The sequence below is a fragment of the Vulpes lagopus genome, chromosome 2 (assembly GCF_018345385.1).
Source record: "Vulpes lagopus strain Blue_001 chromosome 2, ASM1834538v1, whole genome shotgun sequence".
In the NCBI taxonomy this organism is placed as follows: domain Eukaryota; kingdom Metazoa; phylum Chordata; class Mammalia; order Carnivora; family Canidae; genus Vulpes; species Vulpes lagopus.
The window spans coordinates 129,036,033-129,052,495 of NC_054825.1; the positions used below are offsets into that span (position 1 = coordinate 129,036,033).

Consider the following 16,463-nt stretch of genomic DNA (forward strand, 5'->3'; position numbering starts at 1 on the left):
TGTAGATGAGACCACTCTAGGAGGATGTGTGGCTAAGAGCAGAGCCCCCTGGGGAGCACCAACTCTGAAGAGGTAGCGGAAGAGAAGGGCCCAAAGAAGATGAGGAGGGACAGCAGAGGGGTACAGGAGAGCCAGAAGAGGCGCTGCCAGGAAAGCCAGGTAGTGGAGATTCCCAGAAAGAAGAGTTATCAATAGTAACAAACAAAGCAGAGGAGCTCCAATAATATAAAGACTGGAATATGTTTATAAAATCTGGTGATCATAAGGGCAAAATTAACTCAGGAAGAAAAATAGTTTCCCTAGACTCAGGACCCTGGCCCACGGTCCAAAGTGATGGGAACTTCATTCTCCCCTCATATATGGATCCTCCCCTTCCTTCCTCTTCAATGGGCAGAGGATCTAAAGCTCACTTAGACACATGTAAGTTCTAGATTTGCGTCAATGCACACACGTCGCCATTGCCACCTCTGGAATTAGAAACATGTCTTGAGCTGTACTGAAACTGACAGTGGGCTCTTGGGCCTCCGAGAGGCCAGGGAGATGTGGATGTTGATGCGTTTATAGAACTGAAGGAAGAACATGTTAATGGACTTAGTTTTCCCTGGGGGACAGGAGGCAAGAGGAGGCAGGGAGAGTGAGGAGGAGCAAGGTCTGGAACCAACACCAAAGGCCACGGGGAAGGGAGCTACCCAGGGGAGAGGGAAGGTCTTGGTTCGCAGTCTGCAGGGCTGGCGGTGCCTGAAGTGAGTGCATTGAGTCTGAGGCCCCAGGATGGAGGGGCGGCGGAGGCGGGTGTGTGACAGTGATAAGAGACTCTCAGAGGAGGGGGGCTTGACCACAAGGCTGGTTTGGGTGGCGGTGAGTGGATGAGTCCCCACATGTGGGTGGGAAAATACTGCTATGTTCTTCAAGGATCAGAAATTAAAATTTTGAGAAAACCGTCAGAGGTGAAAGCTTCATGTATACCGGAGGTACACACTTAGACTAATCTCAAAAGTCTCATCATTTCAAATGGAACATGCAGCTTAGGCATCGTGCAGACTCACAGAGCCTGCAGCACATGCATTTCATCTTGGCTCCATCTCCAGAGGAGACTTGCATACTTGGGGCTCCCCTCGATTACTATGGGATGTCTCTGTGACCAGAGAATGAGGCATTTATGCAGAAGGAAGGACAAGATAATCCATATTTCTCCGGAATCATATTGTCTGTGGGGGCAGCAGCTAGGAGAAAGAGCCACACAGATTCTAGGCCTGTCAGCACCTCCTCAACATGATGTATTTTCATGTTTCTCTCAGCATGAGCTTGACTTTAACAATGAATCCAGAAAAGAGGGGAAGTGATAATAAATCACAAACAATAAAAACCAACAGCAATTTCTCCTGACCCCGTCATAGCTCTTCCATCCCCGGACCGTCAGAGTATGGTAACAGAGTAAAGCACTTTAGAGAGAAAATGTGGGAATCCAGCAGGGACCAGGGACCAGAAGCAAGGGAGCCTACAGAAGGCCCTTGGCATCTTCAGCAGCAAAAGTCTTGACTGCTACAAGGTCAAGGGTGGGCTGGGGCTGCGAACGACAGAAAGGGAAGTGGTGGCGGCCAAGCAGAATGAGACAGTAATAAGATCAGCTTCTCCTGGCACACGGTTGTGCCCAGAGTCGGCGGACAGGTGAGGGAGAGTCTGGGGAGGGCCACTGGGGTCTCGTCTGTGGGAAAAGCATCTTCAATAATGAACAAATGAGAAAAGGCGTGGAGTCAGTAATACGACCCCTAACCTTTTGAAACTATGAGCAAATTGGCATGCCTCAAGAGCCTGCAGCCACATTACAGGCCTCCCAGGCAGGGAAGGCAGAAAAGGAAAATACAGGAACTGTTGTAATCAAATGAATCTTACAACCAAGTCAATCCAGGACACAGCCGATGAGAGCCATGTTTAACACTAGATGTATGGGAGATACAATCAGAAAACAGTTATTGTAAATTACTAAAATTAGCAAGCCAGAACCAAACACTATTTAGTTTTTCTCTTCTCATTTTGTTAATACTCCAATATCTATAATCAACACAATGTTGAGTTTTCTTTTTTCGTGATAGCTATAATTCAGACACATGCACTCGTGTGTATAAAGACAAAGATTACACGGTCTAAAGATACTTCTTTCTAACCATGACCTTCATGTCCTTCTACAGTTCAAGATACCTGCCATGGCTTTTTGGTTTGGTTTTGTTGTTTTAATGCAACTAAATGCTATATTGAGTTCCTTGAAGGCAGAGAGAGTATGTGGGGAAAAGAAGGTCGTTTCCAACCCTGGATTTCCATCTGTGTTCTGCTCTTTATCAGCTGTATGATGCAGGACACTTTAATCCCTCTTTCTGAGCTGTGAGTTATCTAAGTCATAAAGATGCTGAATAGCCAGCAGGAGAGGTGGGGAAGGATTGGCAGCAGAGCAGAAGGAATCAAGGAGAGTGTGGCACACAGAAGCCAAAAGAGGAGAGTGTTTTTAGAAGGATGGAGTGGTCAACCATATTGAAAACTGCTGCAAAGATGAGTAAGAGGAGTTTCCATTTCGTCTGTCCATTCCAAGGAACTAGGAACATAACAAGACACAAACCAAGACTTCCAAATTGTTCTTGGTCCATCATTTCAAGACCATGGGCTATCTTGAAGGAGAGGGGAAAAAAAGATAGCATTTTTTATTACTGCCTTGGTTTAAGTGACTTCTTTCCCAAGGTCTTACTTGCATATAAAACAAATAAAATCTGAGAACAAATTTTTATAACTCCAGTTTGTTTCCACTTTTAGTAATTTCTAGGTTCTCTGTGCCCATTTAAGGGAGAATTCTAAAGGATGGGATAAAGTAAACCTAGACTATATAATTCAGGGCAGGTTCAGAGACATTTCCTCTTCATTGTAAGTGCATCTGATAACAAATTTCCATACTGATGTGCAACAAATCTTTCAAATGCAGTCATCTCATGGTTAGCCTAAATTTAGCCAAACACAATTTCTGAATACTAAGAAAAAGAAAAACAAATGCCATAATAAGCTTTCCAGCACAAGGGTCTAAAAATAGTGTATTTCTTCTCCCGGCACTATACACATAGTCAAAGGTCTTGGCCATCAGAGGCTGGGCTGATCATAGCTCCACCAAGTCCAGAGAGAAGGCTCTCCTCACGTGCGTACTGACTTCCCCATGTGCGGCTGGCCTGCTTATAAACTGGAAGCACATTTCACCAACTAATATTCATCATTATGCCTAGATGCCCAGCTCCTCCGCTGGCTCCCCACCTTCCTTCCACCTCTTCCCTCTCTTCCCTCTCTCCCTGGTGATTTCAATGTGCTCAGAATTTTAAGAATTTATGGACTGTTTCCATCTCTCCGGTGTGGTGCTGACTTGCAGACCTCACTAAGTTCTCAGTGTTGAGTGTCTATTTGGCATCCCAAACTTAATGCATACAAAACTGGGATTTTTACTTTTCTTTCCAATGTCTTGGCTGTTTCACCAAATGGCCTCACCATCTAATGAGCTGCTCAAGTCAAAAGCCTAGAGTTATTCTGGACACTCTCATTTCCCTCTTCTCTACACTCAATGACCAAAGACCTGCCAGCTCCGTCACCCAAACATGTCTCTGATGGATCTGCTCCCTGCATCTGCCACCACCACCGCCAGGACCTCTTACATGGGTGATTGCCAGGTTCTAAACCTCTACCTTCCCATCCTGCTGCAGCCTGCAGTCTATCCCCTAGTGGCCAGAGTAGCACTGAAAACACAAGACCTATCAGGATCCCTGCTGCAGGCCCTGGAGCACCTTGCATTGCACTGTGGCATAAGGCCAGCTGGGGTGACTCCGCCTGCCTCTCTCTGCGCATCTGACCCTCCTTTCTGTTCCTCAAGCACCAGCAGGCCAAGCCCTTTCCTGCCTCAGGGCCTTTGAGTCACCTTCCGGATTGTGCCACTTCTCACCATCTAAAACTAGCCATGAATGCAACGGGGTCCTGCTAAGTGGAAGCTGTGTGAGAGCATGGACCCCATCCACATGGGTCACAGGTACAGCCATCCCACTGGTTGAGTGCAGAGGTGTGCAAACTATGGTGCTGGGTGGGGAATGAGTGGGGAGAGTGGGGCTCCTGGCTCTGGATCTAGCTTTCCTAAATAATGGATGAGTCAGAGGACTGCAGAGGTTTGTATGCAAGCCCCTGGGGGTGTGGGGAGGGACATTTCTTCCTGGGAAGAAGAATGGCTACACCCCAAGCAGTAGGCTGTACAAAAGCACCAGCCAGCCTCCTTGGGGTCGGGCTGGGCTTGGTGCATTTCCCTCAGACTTTGGCCTCAGTAGGCAACCACTGTGGAGTGGGGATGCTTATTTAAAAACAACTGAACCGCTTCTACACCAAAGGTAAACTGGCCTTCAGGGTTGTAGTCTAAAATGGGGAGCGACTGCTGGATGGCTGTCTTCCCACCTGTCTGACTGCATATTCCACACACTTGGCTGTAGTGGAGAAGGGGCTTCTGTTGTCATAGCAATCACAGTATTCCTGGGGCCAAGGCTTGGGGTTTCAGATAAACAACTATTTAGAGAAATAAATAAAATGAGCAAAGTAGAGAGGGGCAAAAACAGAAAGATAGCAAGAAGCAATCCTACCAGGAAACACACTTTGGAAAGCAAACACAGGAGCTAGGAGTGCAATCTTCCCCAGGCACAGGAGTGGCCTCCTGCTAGGATGACCCAAAACAAAAGGCCCCATTGACACCAACATCTGTTACTACTAAACACTTAGGACTCAATATTTTTCTAAAGGTTTGTTTTTTTTGTTTTCTCTTTTAGCTTTAAAGGGTTACTGTCTGTCAGGCTACCAAACCCCAACCTTGTCCAAGTCCTCAGCCACCACACAGAGTGACTATTCGAACTTCAAACAAAGAATTTGCTCCTGGAAATAAATGGCCTTGGGTTTGTTTTTTCCTGAACAAGAGATACCAGGAAAATGTCAGAAGGCAAATCTAAACCCACACCCCGAAAAATTTAAAACATAAGAACCACATCCCTGGGAGGATGAGTGACCTAACCTAATTTGATTTAAAAAGGAAACAGCTGATTTAATAGATTGCCAGGATGCATCTTGGAGGGGAAGGCAGAGGATGAGAAGGTAAAGAGATCACACAGCACTTTACCTCAACACCTGCATCTCCTCGGGGTAGTTCCGCACCTCATCCTGGAGGCAACGCCAGCGCAGATCAGCCTTCAGCTCCTGCTGTTCCCACGCCTCGTGGGGGGCCAGCTGTTTGGGCCACAGACACACAAACACATGTGCACAAAACACAGTCACTGTTGTCCTCGTGCGAGGTCACAGCCACCCGATAGAGCAGCTTGCTCAGTTGCAGGGTGATGGTACAGATGGCCTCCCTGCTGGGCCTTGCATCCCATCAGAAAAGTCAGTAAGCCAAAGGGGTCTGGGAGGTCCTCAGATGAAGCCACAGTGGCTCACTCTCCTGCTGGTGATGGAGCTGGGCCCGGCTGTTGGGTACCCACCCCGCACACGCCCCTGACCCAGACAGAGCAGAATTCCCACATTTCCACTCTGATTCCATCCAGCCCTTTCCTGCTTTGTCTTTTCTGCACAAGGTGGGGAAGATCCCCTCCATTTACCTCCTACTTTTCCCAGCCCTCAGTTTTGTTAAGGAGCCTGCTAATGCAGCCCAGATGATTCTGTTTGCACATAACCAGAGTGTACTCATTCTGGGGGAGGGGAACACCATCACACCCTGCCCTGCTGGTGAGAATCGTCTGCTGTCACTGGGCTCATGAGGCCCCATGGCTAAAGTCTCTGCAAGGAAGGGTGGCAGGACATCCACCTGGGAGGGAACTGTTAGTAATGACAGGCACTTCTGGAAATTAAAGATCCTTAACAGTTCATTCAAAAGATATTTACTGAGTCTCTACCAGGCCCTGGGTACATTATGGACACAGCTCATACCATGAGGAGTTCAGGAAGACTGAGAACACCAGCCATCAGAGTACAGTGATGATACAGTGAGGGAAGAAGTGAGGTGCCCTCTGGCCAGCCAGGTGAGTACAAAGGCTTCCCTGAGGAGGTGGTGGGACCTGCACAGGTGCCCAGGAAAGCAGGAGCCAGCCTGGGGGGAGAAATTTCAGGAAGAGGAAAAGCCTGTGCAAGGTTCACGGGGCCTGGGAAGAGTGTGATGTGTTTAGAGAACGGTTAGGGATGTAGTCAGGCCAGGAGCACACTATTATCTAGGGAGAGACAGAGGTGCCAGGTAGCCAGCAGAGACCAGATGATCCACAGGTCCTGTGTACTCTGTTGCTAGGGACCAAAAATTCACATGGTGAAGCCCTAACCCCCCAATGTGACTATATTTAGAGATAGGACCTTTAAGGATTAGGATTGACAGGGTTATTAGGGTAGGCCCTGGCCTAATAGGACTGGTGTCCTCACAAGAAGAGGAAGAGACACCAGAGCTCGCTCTCTACATGTGCACAGAGGAAAAGCCATGGGAGCACAGAGTGAGGAGGTGGCCATCACCAAGCCACAGAAGAAAAGTCTCACCAGAATCCAAGCCTGCTGGCACCCTGTTCTTAGGCTTCCAGCCTCCACAACTGTGAGAAAACGAGGGTTGTTCAAGCCCTCCTGTCTGTGGTATCGTGTTACAGCAGCCTGAGCTAAGACATCTGTGAAGGAAGCTAGACTTTATCCAGGTCAATGACGAGTTATATGAGGCAACCTTGCAACTAACCCAATTCCCTTCTCCCTGGTGAATGCCACGCCAAGAGGAATGCCACCTTCTATCTCCTCGTTCAGTGGTGTCCCCCACCCACCCACCCCTGCCCGCCCCACTCTGCTTGCTAATGTTTAGTGCTGCAGAGCCCAGTCTTCTGGGCAGCCCAGTGGCTGACATGCCTCATCGCCTCTTCCCTGGAGGCATCCGCAGCTAACCAGGAGAGCCCCATGAGCCAGCCCACGCTTCCCTGTCCTGAAGAGCCCTCCTCTCTTGCTTGGAAAGTCTGCTGCAGACACTCATCAGGGACCATGAGCAGCTCAGTCCCACCCTTCAAGGAAGGGGCTTGAATAATCCATGTACTCTGGAGGTATTTCCGAGCTTTGAGCTGAAGCCCAGAATGGCTGCTTTGCTTCAGACCAAAATGTTTTCACATATTGAAGAGATACTGCTATACCCTAGAGGATGATGAGGTGGGTTGTCCCCTATGTCAGGTTAAGGGGAAAGAAGAATAGAGAAACCTCAACTCCTACTTTCTCTTTGAGGCTCATGTCAGAAGTCACCTTCTTCAAGATTTCTGGACCAGCTCAGGCCTGACCTCTTCCACCTTTGAACTCATACAATATTTGGTGTTTTGTTTTTGTTTTTTTAGACATTATTCATTTATTCATGAGAGACAAACACAGAGAGGGAGAGAGGAACAGACACAGGCAGAGGGAGAAGCAGGCTCCATGCAAGGAGCCTGACGTGGGACTCCATCCTGGGTTTCCAGGACCACACCCTAGGCTGAAGGCGGCGCTAAACCGCTGAGCCACCCGGGCTGCCCAATACTTGGTGTTTACCTCTCTCTTCTAACATATTTTCTTCTTCCTTTTACTGTGTATGCTTTTCTTTTCTTTCTTTTTTTTTTCTTTTCTTTTTTTTTTTTTTTTTTGGTGTGTGTGTATGCTTTTCTTATCTTCACAGTTAAACTATGACCTCTTTCAGAGCAGGGCTGTGTCTTACTTGTCCTTTTATCCCTACAGGTCAAGCACAGAATGGACACACAGAAGGCATGCAGCTGTGGCATGAGGCCAGATTGGCTTCATGTCTATCAGTGGAGAAGGACATATTCAGGGCAGTAAGAGGCAGGACCCAAGCAATGAGACTCAGGATTGACCCTCTGGAAGTATGGGCAGGGGCCAAGGCAATGGTGGAGTGCTTTCCAGGGATCCAGGGATAAAGGCCAGAGAGATCATCATTAGATGCCTGAAATACACTCATGATTACCAAGAACAGCACAAATCTGATTGTCTCGGGGCTGAAGCGCCCCAGAGAAGGGATGATGATATTGGCCTATTTAACCTTGCTGAATGCCTACTGTGGGTCAGGCGGGTGGTGGGAAATATAAAGAGAAAGAACAGAAAAGGAGAACGGACATTTCCCGTATGAGCTCCATGTGTCATTCAGAATTATCCCATTCACCGTGCCACCTTATACATTCTTAGGCACATTTTCCAAATGAGGAACCTGAGGGTCAGAGAGGCCATGTAACCTACGTATTTACAGAGCTGATGAACAGCAGGGCTGGGATTCCCTGCCTGGTCTGACTCCAAACCCCTCCACTTTGCCCAAATCTGCCAGTGGCCTCTCTCCACCGTGTGGCAGAGGACACAGATGCACACACTGCTGGCCAAAGTGCAGGGGGAGTGGGAAGCTGAATAAGAAGCAGCTCCACTTGGAAAGAGGTCATAGTCTAGTTGTGAGGATAGAAGAAGAAAAAAGTGAGGGAAAAGAGTTAAGTACCAAATACTGTGGGAGTTCAAAGCTTCTAGAAGAGCAAGTGCTGTGAGTGGAAGGGTCAGTCTGGGCTATCCAGAAAAGGTGACCTCAAGCTGGTTAGTGAAAAATAAACAGGATTGCAACAGGCACAAGGAATTTGAACAAAATCATACAGGTATGCACAAACCTGAGGATTTCAGAAAATGTTAACTAGTCCAGTGCATAAGGGGTGGGTATGGCAGGGAAAAGAGTGACCAAATAATAGGAACTGAAAAATAAGCAGGAGGCAGTTTAGCTGCCATATCCTCATCAGAACCGACAGTCAGTTCTTTAAAATAGAGGTTGTAACTGGGAAAGTGTTGCCCGCACCCCTGGGTATGTTGAGTTGGCATAATATTTTTTAAATTACTAAATTTCACATAAATATCCATATTTACAACTTCCTTTAAACAGGTGGAGTCCAGGCTCCATGGAGCCATCCCACTGACACCACCACAATTGGTCTGGGCTGAGGGGAGGCTGCCACTTTGTCTAAGTCCTCAGCACTCCCTAACCTACGGCACTGGCCGCTTTATTCTTCATGACTTGCCAGCAGACATCTTGAGATTATGCCTCCTGATTTAAATTTTCATCTGATCAGTAAAAAAATAAAACTGAGCATAGTTGGTGCCACCACACACCCTTCTTTCCCAGTCTTTGTGCAAATGTCCACCACCCTCAGAGCTGCCTCCTCTCAGTGCCTCCTAAAACTGAGTCTCCCCACCACTGTCTGGCTGGTTCACCTGCCTTCATGGCGCTCACCACCTGACACGTTATGGATGTGTTTGCCCGTTCCTCTATCCTCAATCCTGTCCCTACAGTGAGATGTGCCCAGGGCTCTCCTTGAATCAGCAATCTCCTTAGCAGACCGCACAGTCCTACCACACGATAGGCCCTCTCCATATCCGTGGAATGAACAGATGCCTACGAATTGAACCTGACCCCAGGCTGGGAAATGCTTAGGGTTACTATAAACCTACCTGCTGCGCTTTGGCCCAGAACACGTCTTCCAAGTGAGTGGCAAACCCTTCACTCAGCCACTCCTCCGTCCAGTCCCGGGCCCCAATGGCTAGGCCAAACCAGGCGTGAGCGATTTCATGGCAGAGCCGGGTCCCACAGAGATGGTTCATTCCTATCAAGACGCTCTGAGAGAGGAAGATGATGTGTGGGCTGTGGATAATGGGGGAGAAAACACACAGAGGCTTGTTAGAACCTGCCCTTGAGGCTGCCCCATGGGGCGGCTTTCTCAGCCTGGTGAGCCTATTATTATCATGTGCATGCTAGATCATGACCGGTAGGCTTGCAGCTTAGATGCTTTCAGAAATAAATAAAGTGGCGGTTTACATTTCTGGCAGCGGTTCAGGTAGCCATTTGTGCCAAGCAGTTGTCTCCGTCATCCAACAGCTATTACCTATAATGAGTAACCTGCACCAAAGTTTTAAACCAAAGAAATGACAAGGCGATGGAAGCATTTACTCTGAAATCTGGACTGTAAAAGAAGAGCAGGTGTGAGAATGTGAAGCCCATGCTGTCAAGAGAGGATCAAAGAAGCCCCTTCAGCCCAAAATCCGAGGAGCTTACACACAAATTGAGAAGTCATGCAGAAAGACAGGAAAAGCCAAGAAGAATGGGACCAAAATTTTCCATTTCAGACTGGGGCTGGCTACGGAGTTAACACACTAACAGGTGCCGGGGATGGGCGAGGTTTCCCAGAGACTCAGATAAAGGCCAAGTCTCTGGAAGACAAAGCTTTTCAAAGGTATCATCTCCTCTCTGTAGGTGCTTATACACTCACATGACATAACAAAATGAGGCAGGGGGTAGGGGGTGGGGAGGAGTACTCACCCAGGTGTGCAAACGGCCCAGGGCTGGCACCAGCTGGGGAGATTTATCTAATCTCATTTTCTATACCTTGTTTTAAAACCCCAAATACCATGATTAGTACTGCATGGATGAAATGGGAGGAAGGGAGGCTGAAAAAAGAAGAGGCGGATGGAAAACCTCCCGCGCTTCCACCTTCTGCATTGCTCATTTATGCAGGACTTGTCTGCAGTTTTATTAATGAAGAATTTGCTCTCAAAACAAAAACAACAACAACAGAAAAACCGAAAAACAAAAAACAAAAACACCCCCCAAAACCTCTCCTCCATCAACTGAACAAGAACAGTTGTGAAACCTCCCAAATTAAGAAACCGTACACACTGGTTCCTTCCTTTAAAAGCCATTTGTTTGCTATCCTGTCGGCTCTGCACAAGCCAAGACTACACGCAGCAGATCTGTCCTCCGCCCCCACGGCCACCAGGAGAGAAAACCCCACCTGTACTTTCCTTGCACAACATCGCCCGTTCAGCTCTCAGAGCTCAACTCAAATCGCAGGAGCCATGTGTGCCAAAATAGACAGCTTTCATGTGAAATAATAACAGGGCAGGCACGCAAACGAAAAGTGTCTGCCAGGCCCTCGGCGGAGTCCACCAGAAAGCCCAGGAATTGAAAGTGCACTTGGGGCATCTGGGGCGGGGGGGGCGGGGGGGGCTCAGCACACTGGTTCAGAAAACAAAAAGAGGCAGGAAAGAGGGGAAGACCAGAGAGGGAGGATTGATGGGAGGGAGGGAAGGAGGAAGGAAGGAAGGAAGGAAGGAAGGAAGGAAGGAAGGAAGGAAGGAAGGAAGGAAGGAAGGAAGGAACTGAGAGGCCCAGGAGCTAACCTTCTTACTGAGAAAGTCTTCCCGTGGAGAAGACAAACTGTGAAACCTGGCATTTTCGGAGTAAATGACCCCTTGCTCTGGCATGTGCAGCCCCACAAAGGAAAGCCACAGAAATGTACCAAGTAAATAACATTCCAGACATACTGCTGGCAGCGCTTCACCTTTTTGGCTAAAACAAAACAGAAGTAACTGCAGGCCTTGTAAACAGGCTCCGAGGCGAGCCTGTGTTGGATGGGTCTGTGGCCAGAGACACGGACGGTCCGCACGTAGCAGCGAGGACAGGACAGCCGTCTGTCCAATCCACCCAGGAGGGCTCCACAAGCGGAGGACTGAAATCCCAGCCAGACTGGCCATGGAGAAAAAGCCTGCTCTGTCCACGGTGACCACTTGCTGCTCGGTCCCGAGGTAGAAGCCCAGCCAAGGCCCGCTGGTGCAAATATCAAAGTCTAGAGAGCCTGAAGGAATGCACCAAAGCAGCTGCGTGGGGGCTGGGGGGCAGCTGTGCCTTTTCCTGCCCTTTAATCTTTTCCCTCCGATGGCCTTTGTTGTCTCCACCAGACCTCCTTCCCCACCTGCCAGGACTCCCCCAGGCCCGGCCCCAGTGCATCCCTGCTGGGCTCAGGACCCACGCTGGCACTGCTGGAATCCCACACTCCCACTTGCCATCCCCAGTCCCTTCTGCCTCGCCAGGAATAAATGTACTTCCTACTGTCTTCTGAGAAAGATCAAAGTCTAAACGTCCCCCTGGGTCAGAAGGAAAGGCGTTTCACTTGATATAAGTGACCCTATTATCTGTGGACAACATGACCTTCTCCCTGAAAAGCAATTTTCCAGTTGAGAAGTAGGAAATCCTCTTGTAGTGGATGGAGTCCGCCCTCTGAGGTTGGGTTTTACCTGTGGGCTACTCTGGGGTCGTATTTCCCTATGAAGGAAATGGCCTCATTCTTAAAGCTAAATTAAAAACATGGAGTCAGGTTTTGATAACCTTTCTCAAGGGCTGTTAAGAAAATTCTGACACACACGAAGCAATAGCATTTACTTTTAAGGAGACTTTCCTCCTCTCCTTTCGACCCTAAATGTCAGAATTCCTCGTGTCAAGTAGGATTTTTTACATTGTTGTGTTTTTTCTTTTTTCAAAAGGGAGTGGGGGAAAAGTCTAATGCTCTTAAGCTCACTTCAAGGAGTAATATTAAATACTCCTTTACCAACAGATAATCTACTTCCTGCCCACCTTTATTATAGAATGGATGTTTAGAATTTTCTACTTCTACCTTAACCTTGATTTATAAGTTTCACCCCTGGGTTCCTCACACATTCCCACGTTCTCAGAGCCTTATTCATGGTTCTAATCAGCCAGCAGGTCATCCGTCTTCACTCTGACAAGGCCCATTTGAAAACAGGTTTTCTTGTTTTCCCCTGAAAGGGTCTGTGTCAGCTGCCTCTACAAATGCCAAGTTATCAATTCATCATGGCAGAGGATGGAAGATAATCACTTCAATGATGCCTTCATCCTAAATACAGTTTTGGGATGGTTTGTTTTTTAATTCACAGAATTTATCGCTTTTCCCAAAGAAGAGATGGATGAGAAAGTAATACTTTCAACTCTCAGAAAGCAAAAGCCCACTGGTTCTGATTCTCTATCATAAATTTCTCTTTCGCCACAAGTGGTGGAGGAGGACAGTGGGCTGAGCAGGAGGGCAGCAAAGAGCAAGGGCGGGACACGTGTTCTCATTCTTTCCCAGGAGACCACCAGCGGGGCTGCTCCCTTCAGAGGAGGCCACATGGTGTTGCATGTCTGCTGCCTTGCCCCCTTGAGATTAAAAATATCATTTCTGGCCTGAAAACAGCATCTCAAGACTGTTCCTAAAAGCTACCTCCCCACCCAGATCAGAAGGCTGTGTCTGTTAATTTAAAACATGCTTCTAGCAGAGGAGGAAGGAGTGCCTTCATTACTCTCAAGAGCCGCTCCAATCCTTCAGGAGGAATTCAATTTAGAGCGGAAATGGAGAATTTCATCAGATCTTAAGCAGGGGCTGTTCTGTGATTTATTTCATCTTTGTCCAGGGAGACGTGACCAGCGTGGTCCATCTTGCTGCCCAGGGAGAGGTACTGCACTTACAGCGGCAGCTCCATGCTGCTGCCTCAGAGCAGGCTGGGGTAGTGGGGGAGGGACCAGGAGGGCAGGAAATAGCTTTTGGTTAAGGACAAGGAGAACCCCAGGCCACTCCTCCCACTATACTGGAGCTGATCCCAATCCCTGGAGGGAGCAGATTCACTTTTTATAAAGATCCTCGGGAAGTGCATCTAGGAAACGCACTTAGACTCCTCAAGCTTGAACTTCTTAGTGATTCAAAGTTTTTCACAATCTTAACAGCGTATGGACCCCGACATCCCATTATGGAGAGGAAGGAAGAGCCAGGAAAGAGAGAGACAGAGGCTCCTCTCCCTCCAAAGTCAAACTAGATTGTTTTAAGGGCCTCATATCACATGAAAGCAACCTTTGCTTGCATGACTTAATTACTTGCTAATTTAATTTGGACAACTAAAAGTAGACTCATAGTAGCCTGAGGCAATCTTCAATGGAGGACAACTCTTAGGTACCACTCCCTAAGATTCAGAATGTGTTTGCTCTTTCATTCTTAAGATGTGATGTGATACATGCCAAACACTTCAACCAATGTGTCTACAAAACCAAAATGCTCAACCTGGGACCCCTCTTCTCCGCAATGAAATTTTGTATTTCCCTCTCTTGCATGCAGTCTAATGCAGGGGATGCATGTGTGGCAAAGGGGTGGTCCAGATGACCTGGATGGGTCCCTGCTCCCATCTGGCTCTGAGACTGCTCAGGAGGAACTAGTTACATTCCATTTGCCCATCTGTCATCCCAGTGGCCACACAGGGTAGTCTGTAAACTGGTGTCATAGCAGACGAGGGGATGTTCTTTTGGGGATATGCTTTGAGGAGCTTGAGGTAGAAACCAGTTCTAAAAACTTGAAGAAAACTTACTACATCTGGTCAACACTGGGATCTAGGTTTGAGAGAAAAGGCTAGGATTAGTATAAGTTTTCCGGTAAAAATTCTGAATGGCAAATAGGCAGTAAAACATCTAGTCATTTATCTAAATGGATTTTGGCCGAAACTGCCAACAGTGACTAAGAGAATGCCCAGGGCCACATCCCAAAGACTTCTACCAAAAACACATCTTCCTTCTAGACTCCTTTGCTTTAGTGTCTGCTGTGTGCTAGGCACTGTATGTTATATACATTGTCTCATTTGACCTACCTCATGACCTCAGGAGATAGATTTTATTATTACCCCAATTTTATAGATTCTAAAAGTGAAGTAGAGAAAGGTACAGTGACTAGCTCAAGGTCACATAGCTGGAAGGTAATGGAGTATTTCTATTCATACCATCTTGACACTGAAGACTTACTCCGACCCACTCTCCTGGGGTCATTGGGTATAGACCTATAACTTCTGGGCTCCCATCCCTGTGCCACCTCAAGCCCTGTGGCACAATGATGCCCTTGTCAGGGCTCCATCTTCAGAGTCCACTCAAGGGAAGCCACCAGCCATGCCCTGGGACCTCTGTTCCCTAAATCTATCACATCCAGAACTGGTTCAGGGTTACCAGACCTCTTGGTCAGCAGAACATCAGCCTCTTTCTTGTGGGGAGGGTAAGGATGGAAAGGATTGAGGACAAAGCATGGAAAACATCACTACTCCATTTCTGAAGTCCCCAAAGTACCTGAATTCCTGAATGTGAACCCCTCATTCCTCCTAACCCTGCCCTATGCCAGGAGTGCCTCATGGACCACTGCAAGGGGATGCTTAGACAAGCAAGTGCAAAGGTACATAGGTCAGTCCCTTGGAGTAAGAAGGTCCCAGGAAGAGCAACACACCAGACTCTCCCCAGGCTTTATCTCACACTCATTTTTGCTAAAGCTTGACATTTCTTTTTCCTAAAAAAACAGTATTTTTTAAAGCAGTCTTAGGTTCACAGCAAAACTGAGGAGAGGGTAGAGAGTTCCTCTACACCCCCTCCACCCACACATATCTAACCTTTCCTACTATTGACATCCCCCACCAAAATGGTGCATTTGTTATTGCAATTGATGGACCTCCATTGATGCATCATTATCACAGTCTATAGTTTACATTAGGGTTCACTGTTGGTGTGGTACATTCTAGGGGCTTGGACAAATGTATGAATTACAGTATCACACAGCACACAGTACTTTCACTGCCCTAAATGGTCTTCTGATTTTTGTTTTTCAAGAAGAGATGGTTTAAAGCAGATCACAAACTCAAAGGTTTATAGGAACCAAGAACATAATAAAATGATCAATGTGGGAAATAAGGGAAGTGGATAGAAAGATGAGGGAAGTAAGCAAAGAGATAAGGAAATAGACAAGGAGAAAGGGAAATAGATAAGGAAACAGGGAGAGAGACAAGGAGAGGGGGAAATAGACAAGGAAATGGGGAGAAAGACAAGAAGGGGAAGGAGACAAGGAGAGGGGGAAGGGGACATGGAGAGCTGGGAAACTGATAAAATGATAAAATGAAGAAAGTGGGTAACAAAAGGAAGGAGGAAGTAGACAACAAGATGGGAAATGTATAACAAGATGAAGGAAGTAGTTTAGAGAATGATAAGGATATAGGGCAACAGGAACTACAACAGGGAAGTAGAAAACAATGGGGCAAAATAGGCAGCAATTCTAAAAACTCCACATCCAAACAAACCGACCTATGCACAGGGGCTACAACTCTGGTATGAAGCAGTGGTCCTAGGGGAAGAAGCCTATGCTTTCACTGCACATGGAGGTGACGTCTGCATCCTACTAGGGCTCAAGAAGGGGAAAAGCTCAAAAGCAGGGAGGAGAGAGGAGGCTCCTAGTGAGGCACAGGAAGGGAGAAGGGGTGGTGCCAGGGACACCAAAACATTTTTGCCCGCTTCATAATTTTGTTTAGGCCTTAGGTCTGAGGCCTATTGCTACCAGGAAAAATGAAAGCATGGCAGCAACAAAACACAGACACCACCTCTGGCTCTAGCAATCACAGAGACCACTTTTGACTTGAAAAAACAGAGACTGTCTTTGGGAGAGTGCTTAGCTATCGAAAAGCAGAGCAGTGGATCCTAACCTTCTGCACCGCCAGGCAAGCTGTCCATGGGGAACAGTGTCTAGACCTTGGCCCCCCGTGCTAAGTGGAGGCAACTGGCTACA

At 47.6% G+C, this 16,463-nt stretch overlaps 1 protein-coding gene across 18 annotated transcripts in view; it reads right to left on the reverse strand.

The window, feature by feature from the left end:
- Nucleotides 1-16,463, reverse strand: part of LOC121484097 (aminopeptidase O (putative)) — a 337,984-nt gene that overhangs the window by 134,992 nt on the left and 186,529 nt on the right. For all 18 annotated transcript variants that reach the window (XR_005985940.1, XR_005985938.1, XR_005985937.1 and 15 more), the window contains 2 exons: nucleotides 9,514-9,703; nucleotides 5,171-5,277 (listed from right to left, as the gene is read on the reverse strand). Coding sequence is in view for 10 of the 18 variants with exons in the window: in XM_041742812.1 (XP_041598746.1) it covers nucleotides 5,171-5,277; nucleotides 9,514-9,703 (297 nt within the window). In the remaining 8 variants the exon portion in view is untranslated. The remainder of the gene's footprint in view (nucleotides 1-5,170; nucleotides 5,278-9,513; nucleotides 9,704-16,463) is intronic.